Source organism: Dasypus novemcinctus, chromosome 12 (assembly GCF_030445035.2).
Source record: "Dasypus novemcinctus isolate mDasNov1 chromosome 12, mDasNov1.1.hap2, whole genome shotgun sequence".
NCBI lineage: Eukaryota > Metazoa > Chordata > Mammalia > Cingulata > Dasypodidae > Dasypus > Dasypus novemcinctus.
The window spans coordinates 34,949,433-34,965,114 of NC_080684.1; the positions used below are offsets into that span (position 1 = coordinate 34,949,433).

A 15,682-nucleotide genomic window follows, 5' to 3' on the forward strand; every position below is an offset into this window, starting at 1 on the left:
ATGAACATATGAAAGATGCCTTAAACGTGTGGAAGATAAATGAAATCTACTCTTTAGTTACAGAAGGCATTAACCTAAGACCAGTGGACCAAAGCCCTAATAAGTCAGAACAATTTAAAAGGAAAAAGAAAAAAAAGAAGCACTACCAGGCAAGATAGGAGTTTCTGGTTGCTGGAGATACTCAAAAAACAAAGGCTAAACAAACATTTCTCAGAGTTATAAAAAGTGATTCATCTGGGAAGTGGATGTGGCTCAAGCAGATGGGCTCCCTTCTACCATATGGAAGGTCCAGAGTTCGATTCCTGGGGCCTCCTGGTAAAAGCAAGCTGTCCCAAGTGGAGAGCTGGCCCTGCAAGATGACACAACACAGAGGAGAGACAATAAGAGATGCAGCAGATCAGAAGCTGAGGTGGCACAAGAGATTGAGCATTTTTCTCCCACTCCAGAGGGTCTCAGGATCAGTTCCCAGTGCCTCCTAAAGGGAAGACAAGCAGACAAAGAAGAATGTACAGTGAATGGATACAGAAAGCAGACAACAAGGTGGAGGGAGAAGGGAAATAAATACATCTTAAAAAAAAAAAAGATGGTTCATCTGTTGGGTTGAGATTTGAACTTCCAGCTTTATTTTTATTTTTTAAAATATGTATATATATATTTAAAGATATGTGGAGTATGTAGATGTTGCATTAAAAAATATAGGGGACTCCCATATGTCCTGCTCCCTATCCCTTCCACGTTTTCCCTCATTAACAACATCCTTCCTTAATGTGGTACATTTGTTAAAATTGATTAACACATTCTGGAGCATTGCCACTATGCGTGGATTATAGTTTACATTGTAGTTTACACTCTCTCCTGCACAATTTTGTAAGTTATGACAAGATATATAATAGCCTGTATCTGTCACTGCAATGTCATTCAGTGAACTTCAAGCTTTAAATGATACCTTCCTCTTCTTCCTTCCCTCCTTTTTTAGAGGGAGGAGACCTAATCTGTGGTTGAGAGTTCCTAGCCAAAAAAAAAAATGATAATTCAGACACAGGAACAAAGATAAAATCAGTGATAGATACGTAGAATTATGGAGGATTTAGGGGTTAGAACAGGAGGAAGCCAACAGAAAGGCTCCTTGGAGGAGTAGTGTTAGGCAGGTAACTGACAGAAGGCAAGGGTGGGATGAGGCAAGGCAGAGGAGAACGTTAGGAGAAGAATGGCCTGTGTAAGAATTCAGAGAAGGGAAAGGGCCTGTGTCTGCAGAAGGTGTAGCAGTTTATGTCCCCAGCAAGGAGGGTGTAACCAGAGGATCACACAGTTTCACCTAGAGGACACTTAAATTTCAACAGAGGAATTTGCATATAAGCTGTTGTTCACTGGAAGGGAGAACAAACAAAAGAAAAGAAAGTCATGCCAATGAAATGGAAGCTCTAGCAATCCCGCAACTTAAAATTTTACCTGGAAGAAAATAAACTACAACTTGTTGGTAAAGAGAGTAAAGACTAATTTTAACAATTGCAAATATTTGATGAAACTCCAACAGTGATTTCTTCTTTAATTTTTTGCTTCAGCCTTTGGCGCATCTTTGACATGTATCTCTTTTAGTTACCAACGGCGCTTCTCTCTTTCAGGCGGAAGGCCACAAGCTGTACAAGGACCTCAAGAACTTTCTCAGTGCAGTGAAAGGTAGGTGTGGCAGCACAGGGGAGTCCAGGGGACATCTGTGCAGCTACCAAGAGGTCTGGGAGATGAACGCCAGTAGGAAAGACAGCCCGGCCTGGGCTTTTTATCACTTCCCTGCCTCTGGTGTTCCTTTGGACTTGGGCACTGTGGGCCTGTGAAGAGTGCCTTTTCCTATCTCATTCCCATCCAGCTTCCCTTGCTGATAACCCAACTCCTGAGTTTGTCCTTCTGAATTGGGACCCACTGATTTGTTTGTCACCCATGTGGGAAAACTTGTGGTAGGACTGAGTTCTCTCTTTTCAGTGATGCATGAAAGTTCAAAGAAGGTATCCGAAACCCTGCAGGAGATCTACAGCAGCGAGTGGGACGGTCATGAGGAGTTGAAGGCCATTATAGGGGTAAGGACGGCGTGGGCTCTGCAACTCCTTTAGCACTCACTCCTACCCTCTACACAACCTCAGCCGAGCTCCTCCATCCAAACCACTAGGAAAACAAAGGGGTCAGTGTACACTGTCTGTCCGAATAGTCTCGGTCACTGGCTGGTAGAGAGAAACTGTAACTGTAAAGGTAAACACATGTTTTCTCTTATCTGTGGATTCCTCTATTTTTTGCTCTCTTCCCCTCTTAAACCATTATAGTTTACCTCCTGAAGGTTGATTGTTTTTTAAAACTAACCTCATGCAGTTATTTGCTCCCATGCCTCACTATTCTCCAGGCTCTAGCATTCTGGGCTCTGGACATTTGTTCTTGTTCTTAATTCCTGAATGTGTATGTTCAGTCTCCTATAGGGAGTTCTTGGGGCAGGGACTGTTTCTGTTTTCCCTCTGACTCTTCTTCAATATCCAACATCATAACCTAAATACAGTGCTCCAGAAAGGAAGCTTTTGCAGAGAATTTGGGTACTTACCTGGTGGGCAGTTATTGAGACGTGGAATCCTCACCAACCTCTGCCTCTATCCCACAGAATAATGATCTCCTTTGGGAAGACTATGAAGAGAAACTGGCTGACCAGGCTGTAAGGACCATGGAAAACTATGTAGCCCAGTTTACTGAGATTAAGGTATTCAATTTACAGAATCAAGGCTGGGTTATGGGTGGCCCATGGTTAGAGATGAAGTTGGATAGGTTAGAAAGGCTGATGATTAGATAAGAGGTTAGGGTGGAGGGACGGCGGTAGTGTGAAGGTTATGTTTAAACTTGAATTTCAGTCAGCTAGATTTGGGCCAGTATTGAATTAGGTCCAGGTCAGGGCATCCCTTTCAGCTCTGAAAAATAGTTGAAGGGACTAAGGATGTTTATTGAGGAGAAAAGGAAACTTGGAGGAGATATAATAGTTATTTTCAAATACTTGAAAGGCTATTAGGAGAAAGAGGAATTCAGCCTCTTCTATACTGTTCTAAAAAGCAGATTAGGATTCATTTATTCATTCAATTTAAACACCTATTCTGTTGGGCACTGTGCTCATTTCAGATTAATAGGAAGCTACTGGAGGGAAGCTGACTTAATCTACTAGTTAAAGCTTTCCAAAAATGAAATGAAATACACTAAAGATTGTGAGTTCTCTGTTCAAGCAGAAGTTTACTACTTTCCTTGGCTATTATAGAGATGCTTTATATATTATATAAGAAGTTAGTCCAGATAATTGCTAAGATCTTTTCAGATTCTGTGATTGAGAGAGAAACAGGTCAATGACATAGTTTACATATCCCTGGTATTTGCAGTTTGAATGAGATTGGACAGACTTTCTCTCATGCTCGTAATAATTTGCCTATTTTCTTGTGCTTTAGAGTTTTCAAAGCACTTTATAGTCATATATTTATATTGCTATTCAATATTTGATCTTTGAAATAATATTGTATAGAAACGGGGCTACTATGGGTCAAAAAGAGATGTGCCTTGCTCTCGGTCATAAGGATAGTAAATGGCAGAGTTGGGACTAAGCCCTAAAACTTCTGACTTTTAATTTAGCAGGATTTTCAAGGCTGTTTTTCCTGGAGGCTGAACCTGTTCCTGTGGGTTCATAGGAAATATTTAAACTTGGTGCAGGCTTCCACATGCTCTCTAGGATTGCCCAGTGCTCTTATCTTCCCATGAGAATCCCCATTTTTTCCAGATGTAAGGGAGCTTTCTCAAGCACAAAACCCTGTTAGAAAGCAAAATTTGATAATAGGACCCAAGAATCTTGCCCCTGTGCTTGGTATTCTTGTTACCCACATCCTGGACACTGAAGTGAGAATCAAGGCCCTCTCTCCTCACCCTGGGTTAGGAGAGAATCGCCAAGCGGGGTCGGAAACTCGTCGACTACGACTGTGCCCGACACCACCTGGAGGCGGTGCAGAACGCCAAGAAGAAAGATGAAGCCAAGGCTGCCAAGGTAGGGGGAGCTGGAAAAGCCTCGACCTCACTCGCCCCTGATGGGGACTGATGACTGGGTCAGGCTGGGTTTAGGAAACAACTTGGACATCCCGTTTCCCTAAGGAAATCTTACTCCCTCTGACACTGATAATGCTCTGAGGATGATCAGGGACTTGAGGCTGGGGAAGGTGTGGATCTGGGAAAGGAGAGGCATGGTTCCAGGTAAGCCTAGCAGTCCCTGAAAAAGCAAAGAGGATGAAGACGGCAGCCTCCAGCCTCCAGCTCAGGGTTTTCCCACCACTTATCTCTTTTACCACCAAGGCAGAGGAAGAGTTCAGCAAAGCCCAGATTGTGTTTGAAGATCTGAACCGGGAACTACTGGAGGAGCTGCCTATTCTTTACAACAGGTAATGACCGAAAGTCAGGAAAGAGCTGGACTTGTGCCCCGGGGCAGGCCCAAGCACATCACCTCCTGAAAAGAGCCCTGGCCAAGAGAGAGAGAAAGTCTTGGCCCTGCCACTAACTTGCTGGGTAGTATTAGGCAAGCCACCTTCTTTCTCTAGACAGTTTTTTCTTCAACTGGAATACAGAGATAACCGTCCTTGCCCTGGCAGCTTTTCTGGGGTTTAAAGACAAGATGCTTCTTGGGTAGGAGGGATCTTGGCATGTAAAATGTCATTGCCGTGCATATTAGGAATATCTGCTTTCATGCTCAAGTGTGTATCGTTTTGTTTTGTTTTTGTTTTTGTTTAAGATTTATTTTTTATTTATTTCTCTCCCCTTCCCCCTTCCCCGAGTTGTCCGCTCCCTGTGTCCACCTGCCGTATGTTCCCCTGTGACCGCTTCCATCCCTACCAGCGGCACCAGGACTCTGTGCCTCCCCCTGCTGCGCCATCCTGCTGTGCCAGCCCTCCGTGCGCGCAGCACCACTCCTGGGCAGGCTGCACCTTCCCTCGCACTGGGTGGCTCTCCCCACGGGGTACACCCCCCACATGTGGGTCTCTCCTCTGCGGGGGACACCCCTGCATGGGGGACACCCCTGCGTGGCAGGGCACACCTTGTGCGCATCAGCACTGCGCATGGGCCAGCTCCACACGGGTCAAGGAGGCCCGGGGTTTGAACCGCGGACCTCCCATGTGGTAGGCGGACACCCCTTCCATTGGTCCAAGTCTATCTCCCATGTATTGTTTTTAAACAAGCCTGGTTCAGTAAACAGCTAGATTTATACAGAAGGTAAGCTGTTGGATGATTATTTGCATTAAATGAAGGCATCTTTGCTTTATAGTAGATAAAAGTGTTTTAGATATAACTCTTCCACATTGCATGAGGAATCTGAGCAGAAATTCCATTTATATCCTATTTTCATGGAACAAGATATGCTTTATTTATTCCCCCCCGCCATTGTTTGCGCTTGCTCTCTGCTTTCTGTGTCCACTCACTGTGTATTCTTTGTGTACACTCGCTGTGTGCTCTCTGTGTCTACTCGCTGTATGCTGTCTATCTGCTCATCTTCTCTCTTTTTTTCCTAATTTTAATTTTTTAAAAAAATTTCTCTCCCCTTCCCCCACCCCCGCCATCCCATTGTCTGCTGTGTCAGTTCACTGTGTGTGTTCTTCTTTGTCCGCTTGGATTCTTGTCAGCGGCACCAGGAATCTGTGTCTCTTTTTGTTGCATCATCTTGCTGCATTAGCTCTTCCCATGTGTGGTGCCACTCCTGGGCAGGCTGCGTTTTTTTTTGTGTGAGGCGTCTCTCCTTATAGGGCGCAATCCTTGTGCGTGGGGCTCCCCTATGCAGAGGACACCCCTGTGTGGCAGGCCACTTCTTGCATGCATCAGCACTGTGCATGGGCCAGCTCATCACACGGGTCAGGAGGCCCTGGGTTTGAACCCTGGACTTCCCATGTGGTAGGCGGATGCTCTATCAGTTGAGCCAAATCCACTTCCCTGCTCATCTTCTCTTTAGGAGGAACTGGGAACCTGTCCCATGTGGGAGAGAGGCGCTTAATCACTTGAGCCACCTCACCTCCCTGGTTTGTTGTGTCTCTCATTATCTTTTCTCTTTGTGTCTCCTTGTCGTGTCATATTGTTGCGTCAGCTTGCTGCATCTGCCCAGTGTGCCGTCACACTGTCTTGCTCATCTTCTCCAGGAGGCACTGGGAACCAAACCCAGGACCTCCCATGTAGTAGGTGGGAACTCAATTGGTTGAGCCACATCCACTTCCCAAGATATGCTTTAATACAATTCTAGTCAGGGTATTTTTTATTGTCACTTAATATTTTATGTATGATGGAGCCTCTTTTTTTTATGTATAGATGGAGTATCTATATTCTATAGAATTATGTGACCCCTAATTTATACTTGATCTTAGCCAAAAGGCCAAGAAGTGATGTGACTCTTAATTTAAATAAAATTGAAAAATAATAGTTTCCTTAAATAAAAACTTCCCAAATTCATTTTAGAGTAAAATTCCTTTAATGTACATATAACTTTGTAGAAGGCCAAGTATTGCATAAAGAAAAAGATCATTATAATTATATGGCCTTATATTTGTACAGCATTTTAAAAATTCCTAAAGCCCTTTCTTGTCTACTTCTATACCTAAGAGGACAAATCAGATAAGTCTGTGAAACTAGCGCTCTGTTTCACTTTGGTGTCAGCCTTGACTACTGGCAGTGTCTCCCCTGGCCTTTTTTTTTTTTTTTTTTTAAGATTTATTTTTAATTTATTTCTCTCCCCTTCCCCACCCTCCCCCACCCAGTTGTCTGCTCTCTGTGTCCATTCGCTGTGTGTTCTTCTGTGTCCGCTTACATTCTCGTCAGCGGTACCAGAAATCCGTGTCTCTCTTTGTTGCGTCATCTTGCTGTGTCAGCTCTCCATGGGTGTGGCACCACTCCTGGGCAGGCTGTGCTTTTATTGTGCTGGGCGGCTCTCCTTACAGGGCACACTCCTTGCACGTGGGGCTCCCCTATGCGGGGACACCCCTGTGTGGCAGGGCACTCCTTGCGCACATCAGCACTGCGCATGGGCCAGCTCCACACGGTCAAGGAGGCCCAGGATTTGAACCGTGGACCTCCCATGTGGTAGGTGGATGCTCTATCTGCTGAGACAAATCCGATTCCCCCTGGGCTTTCTATTCCTAAAAGTCAGATGTGCTTCTGGCCCGGGTCCCATGAATCCAGATCCCAGAACATCTCGAGTCTAGGATGCAGAGTACGTTTCTCTCAGGAGCCTTAGCGATGGCTGGTCGTGGCTTAAAGCCTATCTTGTATTTCAAACAAAAACTTCCTTTACCATCCCTGACCTGTGTGTGCTTGTTGTTTTGCCTTACAATAGTCGTATTGGCTGTTATGTGACCATCTTCCAAAACATTTCCAACTTGAGGGACGTTTTCTTCAGGGAGATGAGCAAGGTAAGAAGTATCTGGCCAATTTAGACTCCTAGGTGGGTTTTTTCCAGTAAATATGAAGATAGCTCTGATTTACTAATTTCATTAAATATCCACATTGGCACCACAGGATTTTTACTTTTCTCTCACGATGACATAATTGTGCTTGACTAACTGCTGCACTGTATTAAAGCATATATATATACTAGCAGAATGTCTGCTCCTTCTCCACTAACAACTGGATACGAGCGTCTGGACCTCAGCTTCAGCATGAATCAAGTTGGCTAGGCTTACAGAAGAAACGGTTGAAATGGGGAACCTAGTTATGAAATCTCCATCCTTTTGGTGCTAGGAAGCAGGGAGGGCAGTGTTCAGAGCAGGTCAGCTTCTCAGGCGGCTGGTCTGGAATAGGGCCAATCCTGTCCGTGACAGGCAGCCATGCCGTGGGCTCTGAGGGCGTTCAGAGTCCCGGAGTCCAAGATCCTCTGCTATTACAATGGTAATTATACTTACATACACACAAACACACGTGTTCCTCTCCACAGTTTCTTTGGCTATGTTATAATTTGTCTAGTCAGTATTAAAATGAATTTTCATTCCCTGGATCACTAAATGCTCAGCACCTAAGAGAAACTGGAACCTCAAATCAAGCATCAGTTATGGACCTTGAGAGAGCTGCCAGTCTGACGGAAGAGGCAAAACTTAGGACACAGAAAGACAAGGAGGAGGAAGGAGGTGGCTAGACAGGACCCTAGACACTAGTGCTGGAGAGATGAGGAGGAATTACAGACCAGAATAAAGAGTCAGGAAGTTTTATTTAGGGAGCTGTCTGAAGTTGTTAGCAAGGATGTGCCATCTGGCTAGTATCCTCTTCTCTTACTGCCTCTAGCTGAACCACAATCTCTACGAGGTGATGAGCAAACTGGAGAAGCAACATTCCAACAAAGTCTTTGTGGTGAAGGGACTATCAAGGTGAGCAACTTCTCAGACTCTTTTCTGCTCTCGTTTTTCCTGTGTGTGTGGGCATAGTCACCCTTGACTCCAGACAAGATCCTGGCCCTTCCTTTGTGTTCATGTGTCTGATGTCTGTTGTTTGCACCATGCTCCTATATAAATTCTTTCTCTTTTAATTAAATATTCATTAAATATTTCAGGTATAAAGAAGAATACAACAAATAACCATAATACCCACCACCAAATTAGAGAAATCAACTATTACAAATGTAGTTGAAGCTCCCAATGTCCCTTCCCCACTCACTTTTTTTCCTGCCCCCCGCCAGAGGTAACCACTCTCTTGAATTTAGTATTTATTATTTGCATGCATGTCTTTTTACTTTTGCTACACACATATATATACACATAAAACATTGTTGTGCATGTTTTTAAACTTTATGTAAGTGGAATTATACTGTGTGTAATCTGTTGCAGCTTCTTTTGTTCTCAGTGTTATTTGTAAGATCTATTCTTGTTACTACATATTGCTAGCCCTTCTCTTTCCTTTCTATAAGTGTTATACTATTGTATGCCTAGTTCACAGTTTATGTCTCTATCCTGCTAAAGGACATTTGGGTTGTCTTCCAGCTTTTCAGTAATACAAATAAAGGTATGATGAATGGGTTCTACATTTCTCCTTGTGAATATTATCAGGTTGCTCTGGGGTATATACTGGGATTAGAATTGCTGAGCCACAGGACTCATATATTGGGGCTTCTTCAGCTTTGCCAGATATTGCCAAATTACCCTCCAAAGTGACTGTTCCAAATTACAACCCATATTCAGTGAATAAGAGCCCCCATTGCTTCTCATTCTTGCCATATGAGACATTGTCACTTCTTCCAAATGAATGGATATGAAATTGAATTACTAGCAGTTTCAATTCTCATCTCCACAATTTCTAGTTAGCTCGAGCATCTTTTCATATTATTGGTCATTCAAGGCTTGTTTTCTGAGTTACCTGTTTATCCTTTTCCCATATTTTAATTGGGTTGTTTGCCCTTTTAAAAAAATTGATTTTTATGAGTTTTTTATATTCTCAGGATGCTAATCTTTTAGAGATGTACCTTGCAAAAGTTTTCTCCCAATCTCTTATTGTTTGCTTTTCTACCCTTTCTGTGTGTGTGTGTGGTGTCTTTTGTCTTCATACATTCTTCACACTGGTAAGTGTGCAATTTACTGGTCCCTCAGAATAACCCTTTCTCATTCTGAAGCCTTTGTTCAGGAAGTTTTGTTAAGTTCCTTCTATGCCAGGTGGTAGGGATCCAAAGATATAGAACATTTGTCCTTTCCGTAAAGCAGGGGTTCTTAACCTTTTTTGTTCCATGGACCCCTTTGCCAGTCAGGTGAAAACCATGGACCCCTTACTCAGTCCACACTCTACTATGTATTGTTTAATATAATGACACCTACACCAACATGTCCCCACAAGAATATTGTTTTTTTGAATTTTCAATTAAAGCTCACAGTCCCCCTGAAATCTTTCCTTGGACCCCTTGGGGGTCCATGTACCCCTGGCTAAGAACCCCTGGCCTAAAGTGATTTACACAACAGTCTAAGGATAGATAATGTGCCTAGGGAGACAAGGAACAATGTAAGCTTGCCCATCTTAAGTGCCTAATGACAGCAGTAAGAATTCCAGAGAGGTAAGTAATCACCAAGATATGGGTGGCCAGGGAAGGCATTAAGGAGGTAGTGAAACTGGGCTTGGGACTTGAAGGAAGAAGAGGGCTCACGTTTGCTGTGCAAACCACTTGTTTAACAGTTAGTTGCAGATGGTTTAAAAGAACCACTAAAGGACAATGTAGAGTTCCTAGATGACTCTCTTTTGCTCCAAAAGCTGTAGTTCTCCTTTTCCCAGGATTGAAAACCAGAGTTCTCTCTAACTGACCATTCTTCCCATCGTCACCTTAACTTATAGTGAGAAGTCTCAGAATCCTATAGGAAAATCTGACATTCTCTTGCCTTCTAAATTTACTGACTCTTAGAATGCTGCTGCTGGAAAGAACCTATATGGTGCAGCCTGTCCCACATCAGAAACTCCTCAGGGCAGGATCTAAGTTTCCTTCCTCCTCCTTTTACCCTTATCTCCCATACTTTGCCCAGGACATAGAATATAGTTGGTCCCTGTCGAATAAATATTTGTGGGTTGCTCGGTCAGTCAGTAGATACTACCTAAGGGACATTCAAGAAAGTGAAATAGAATTCAATCTGATGTTGGCCATGGAAGCATTCAGCACAGTATCCAGCACTTAGTAGGTACTCAGTGCTCCCCAGAGAAAATATATTGTAGTATTTTTTCTGGTCTCTTTTTCTTTACATATTTTTACCTAATTGGGATTGTGATATCGATCAACTGTTATTGCCCTTTTCACTTCACCTTGTACATAAGCATTATTGCATATTATACAGATTTTTCAACATCATTTTTATTGTTTTATTATGTACTCCATTTATTTTTTTATTAGAGAAGTACATAGCTTATTTTGAATATTTAAGTTGCTTTTGGTTTTTAGCTTTTCTGAATCTGAATGTCCTTCCTTTTTTAGCAGCAGCAGACGCTCTTTAGTCATCTCTTCCCCAGTTCGAACATCTGGGGTCTCCAGCCCTCTCACCTCACCTACCAGTCCCTCTGCGCTCTCTTTGAAGAGCGATAGGGAATCCATCTCAGCAACCGAGGAAGAGATGACACCTGCTTCAGCTCAGGGAGAAGACGACTCTGAGATCAAAGAAGAATCCTTAAAGGAGGAAACAATAGAGGGGGAAGAGGCCCAAGCAAGCTCCTCTGAAGAAGAGTCTCTGCTAGTCTGCAATGGCTCAGCTCAAACCCAGTCCTCTCCCACCCTTGAGGGTGGCGAGTCCCAGGAGGAAGTTTTCCTTTGCTCCCCAGCTCCGTCACCAGACAGAACCCCGATCACTTCAGAGCAGCCTTCATCTGTTCCAGAAGTGGTCCTCCGAACCCGCACCTCAAGTGAGGGCTCTGAACAACCCAAGAAGAGAGCTTCTGTTCCAAGGACCTCACTGCCCCCTAGCAGGCCCCCTCCTCCCAGAGCCACTCCCAGCCCCAGGTCCTCCTCAGGGAACATACCCCCCAGCCCTGCAGCCTCTGGAGAGGGGTCACCCACAAGCCCCCAGGCCTTCTCGGGGGCTGAATCTTCCAGTCCTCGGGCCTCCTTAGAGGCCTCTCCTGATCTGGAGCCACCAGATAAGCCAGTAAGAACTCATGAGGCCAAAGAAAAGGAAAGCAGCCATAATGTGAACCCAGAAGAACTTTGTGCTTCCCCATCCTTGATGATCTCTCAGGTGAGAGTGGATTTGGTTGAATCTTCATTCCCTTTTATAACCTCTATATAGACGATGTTTACAATAGTAAGGTTACTCCACAATTAGTAAGATTTTATGTCACTAATTTACAGTCTCAGGATTACTCTGGATACCTTTTTCGGTTCTGGGGATTGTTTCACATCTTTATAGGAACAAATTTAGTCACCTATTCTTAGGTGACTTCTGCAGTAGGCTTATTGATAATATTATTTATGAACAGATTCTTACTAAATTTTTCTTTAGCTCCAAGTTCTGGGAGTTCTCAATATAAAGAACCTACAACTGGTATCCTGAGGTTTACGTGCTGTTTTTTTCAGTGGAGTGGAGGGAGGGAGTTGTCTCATTTCAGTTTGTCATACCTGTGACGATGGTAAATAAAGCCTGAGGAAAATGGCATCAGCAAATTTCCAAGGTGTATCTTTTTTGATGAGAGAGACCTAGAAGCAGGAACTCACAGAGGGGCATAAAGCAATCAGGGATGGCCTTTTGAAAGATGAGAATATGGATAAGAAAAATATTGTGTTAAAATTGAGTGACCCTTATTAACTGGAGAGCAACCAGTTTAGTGAAGGATCTGGAAATCAAGTCATATTCAGATTATATGGAAAGAATGCTTAATGGGTACCGAGTTCCTCTTTGAGGTGATAGTAAAGTTTTGGTAATGGATGGTGGTGTTAGTAGTACAAAATTGTGAATGCTACTAACACCACTGAAGTGATACTCGACAGTAGTTAAAATGGGACATTTATCTTCTATGTATGTTACCACAACACCAGTTTTCTTTAAAGTATATGAAAAGGCTCTTACAGAAGAGAGAGCACTCTGTGACTCGAGGCAGAACTATGAAAAAGGATAGAAAGGGTTCATTTTAGATCAATACAACATTTCTTGGTTCTTTCAACATTTAGCTCAGTTCAGAAATAGAATGGACCACTTTGGGAAATAGTTCTCCCTCCTTGATATTAAGAGCTGTCAGGTATATTGTGTTGAGAATTATTGTGAGGCATGTGACCAGGTGGCATCAGGATCCATTCTTGATTCATCTCCATTCATTGAAGATTCATTCATTCAATTATTTATTGAGCCCCTGCTATGTGTCAGGTACATTTCTAAACAGTACGGGTATGATAGTGAATAAAACACAACAATCTCTGCCTTCCTGGAGCTTACATTCTAGTGGGAGGGGACAGACAAGAAACAAAATAAGTAAAATTACAATTTAGTGGTGATAAGAGATATGGAGAAAAATTAAGTATGGGAGACCCAAGAAGTTGGGCTGGATTGCCATTTTAAACAGAGTGGTCAGAGAAGGGGACATTGGGGCAGAAGCCATGTAGCTCTCTAGGAGGAGTATGAGATCACATCACATTACACTGGGATCACATCACATGACTACTGCCTATGCCTAACTGAAGGCTGACTAGGAGCCTTCTGCTACCCGAGAGGAGATAACACGGGCAAAAGGTATAGGGGGTGGGGGCATTCAGGTACAGGACTTCCTCCTACAATGTCCACTTTGATCCACAGGTTTCTTCAGAGCCTAATGAGGGAAAGATGGAAGAGAAAGAAGAGAACAAAGAGCTTATCTCAGCAGATTCCTCTGAGGTACTAAAATCCAAGTCATCAACAGTACTATGTCCTTATTCTCTATTTACCTGAGACACCTGAGGGCCCTAACAGCAAGATGTAAAATTCCCCTTGGCTTGATTGTAGTCTGAGGCAGCTATGCTGATTAAGCAGACAGATAAATGGGTAAATGCAGAATTTTGAGCAAGTGAAGTGTAGTTACTTCAGAATTTTCTGCACTGAAAAGAACTTAGTGGAAAATATAAATTTAATTTAAATTTGATTTTGTAATGTATTATATGGTTTTTTAAAAAGATTTATTTCTCCTTCCCTCCCCCCGCTCCCCATTGTTTGCACTCGCTGTCTGCTCTCTGTGTCTGCTTGTCTTCTTTTTAGGACGCACTGGGAAGCAAACCTGGGACCTCCCATGTGTAAGGGAGGTGCCCAGTTGCTTCAGCTACCTCTGCTCCCTGCTTGTTGTGTCTCTCATTGTGTTTCCTCATTGTGTCTCCTTATTGCGTCATCTCATTGTGTCATCTTGCTGGTCAGCTTAGTGCACCGGCTCACTGTCCTGCTCATCTTCTCTAGGAGGCACCGGAAGCTGAACCCAGGACTTCCCGTGTGGTAGGCAGGCACCCAACTGTTTGAACCACATCTGTTTCCCTGCATTGTATGATTTTACTAGGGAGAGAGCAATAGACAGACTTTCTTTTTGGCTCTGGTGAATATTAAAAATTCTTGGAGCAATCTGGTTGAAAGGGAGATTATGGAGGCTAAAATGCTGTTTGAACATTTTAAGGAACAGTCTTGTAACACCACCCTTCTTAGGAAAGAGATTATAGGATACAATATGCTTTCCCCCGAAGCTGTCTCCTTGTATTTGAGATTTATGTTTCCTCACTCCCAGCATCTTCAGTGGGATTGCTTTGGTCACCAGCTAGAGAGAGATTATTTTCCCTGTGGAATTAAGCAACCATAGCATCATATATCCTAGCCTGTCGGCATCACCAATCCTCTGAAGCCTGTGTCCTCCAAGATATGTTCACTTCCCTTGCAGATGCGTCATAAATCATATTTTCTCCCAAGAATTATGGACATATCACATGTTAAAAAATGAGTAGATAAAAATGTATCTGGGAGAAAATCTATTCTTGCTCAGCATTTGAAAGCTTTAAGAGAAAGGAACGTTTTGGTAACTTTTTGGGAGTTGGTGTTACTACCTTCTGAGGAAATTCAAAGGGAGAAGAGTGTAAGAAGGAAACTTACCTGAAAGGAGAAACCACAGAATTTGAAGTGACTGTCACATTATTAGAAATTGGCTCTACTTTAAAAGAGTAGATTTTCTAGCTTATGTATTATATCTCGATTTTTAAAGAAATGGCTCTACATCTTAGAGTACAAGGTCTTCCCTGCATAACAGTTCCTAGTCAGGGCTTTCCAGACCTTGGGTTCCCATCTCAGAACCTGGAACCTTACTCAGAGGAAACAGTCATATCACCTGCCTCATTAGGGTTGTGTAAATGTCAGAGCCACATGTATTCTTGAGGAGTATTAATTTAAAAGTAGTAGATAAGTGTTTTAAGACCTATATTTGTACCCTCATAGACACCCACATAGGTAATCATATCAACACATGCCATGCAAATAGACATACAGCGTCTGGCCATGGGAAACCCTGGAGTCCAAAGATCCCAGTAGATCTTAGTTTCTTCGTCCATACATGGGGGTGACGGTAAAGCCTGCAGGCACTAGTGAAACAGCATTGTATGTTTGTCCTTCATATTGTATATGGCCCTTGTAGAGTGTGCAGCACAGAAGAGCCCTCTGAGCTGAGAGACGGGGAGGATGAGCCACCTCTCACTTGCAGAACTCTTCTCATTTCAGGGCCAAAGCCTTCAGCTTCAAGTCTCTGCTGTTCCAGAAGAGAGCAGCCTCACAGCACCCGAACCTCAAGAAGAGGTAAGTGGGCCAGCCATCCAGAGGACTGGGTGGGTGGTGAGTTTGGGTATCAGGCAGGCAGGGGTTTACCTACAAGCTGGAATCCCTACGATGGGCTAGAAGTACAAGGAAAGCCCAGCAGTGAATAGCATCCTTAAGGCAAAGTCAAGCAGGTGGAAGCCAGAGGAACCAAGAGTAAACGATTTCTCCCTGTCCATTTCCTAACACTTGGCTTTGAACCTCTTGACCTCGCACCATAGTCCTACCTCCTAGTAAGTATTTATTCAGGTATATCCGAACCTATTCCCAAAAGGAGTTAAGATACATATAAGGTATACAAAAAGGTAAAAAATACATATGTATAAAACCTAGTAAAATAAGCATGGAGGCAGGAAAGGGACATAAAGTAAAGTCATAAATTGGGCAAGTACAAAAATTCATTCCAT

General features: G+C 43.2%; 1 protein-coding gene across 1 annotated transcript in view; it reads left to right on the top strand.

Annotated features, from left to right (window-relative positions):
- BIN2 (bridging integrator 2) overlaps positions 1-15,682 on the top strand; it is a 33,162-nt gene that overhangs the window by 16,576 nt on the left and 904 nt on the right. Inside the window, exons 3-12 of the mRNA XM_058308215.2 lie at positions 1,623-1,677; positions 1,978-2,072; positions 2,639-2,734; positions 3,941-4,048; positions 4,351-4,436; positions 7,364-7,439; positions 8,305-8,387; positions 10,958-11,711; positions 13,260-13,337; positions 15,183-15,257. Coding sequence (XP_058164198.1) covers positions 1,623-1,677; positions 1,978-2,072; positions 2,639-2,734; positions 3,941-4,048; positions 4,351-4,436; positions 7,364-7,439; positions 8,305-8,387; positions 10,958-11,711; positions 13,260-13,337; positions 15,183-15,257 — 1,506 coding nt within the window. The remainder of the gene's footprint in view (positions 1-1,622; positions 1,678-1,977; positions 2,073-2,638; positions 2,735-3,940; positions 4,049-4,350; positions 4,437-7,363; positions 7,440-8,304; positions 8,388-10,957; positions 11,712-13,259; positions 13,338-15,182; positions 15,258-15,682) is intronic.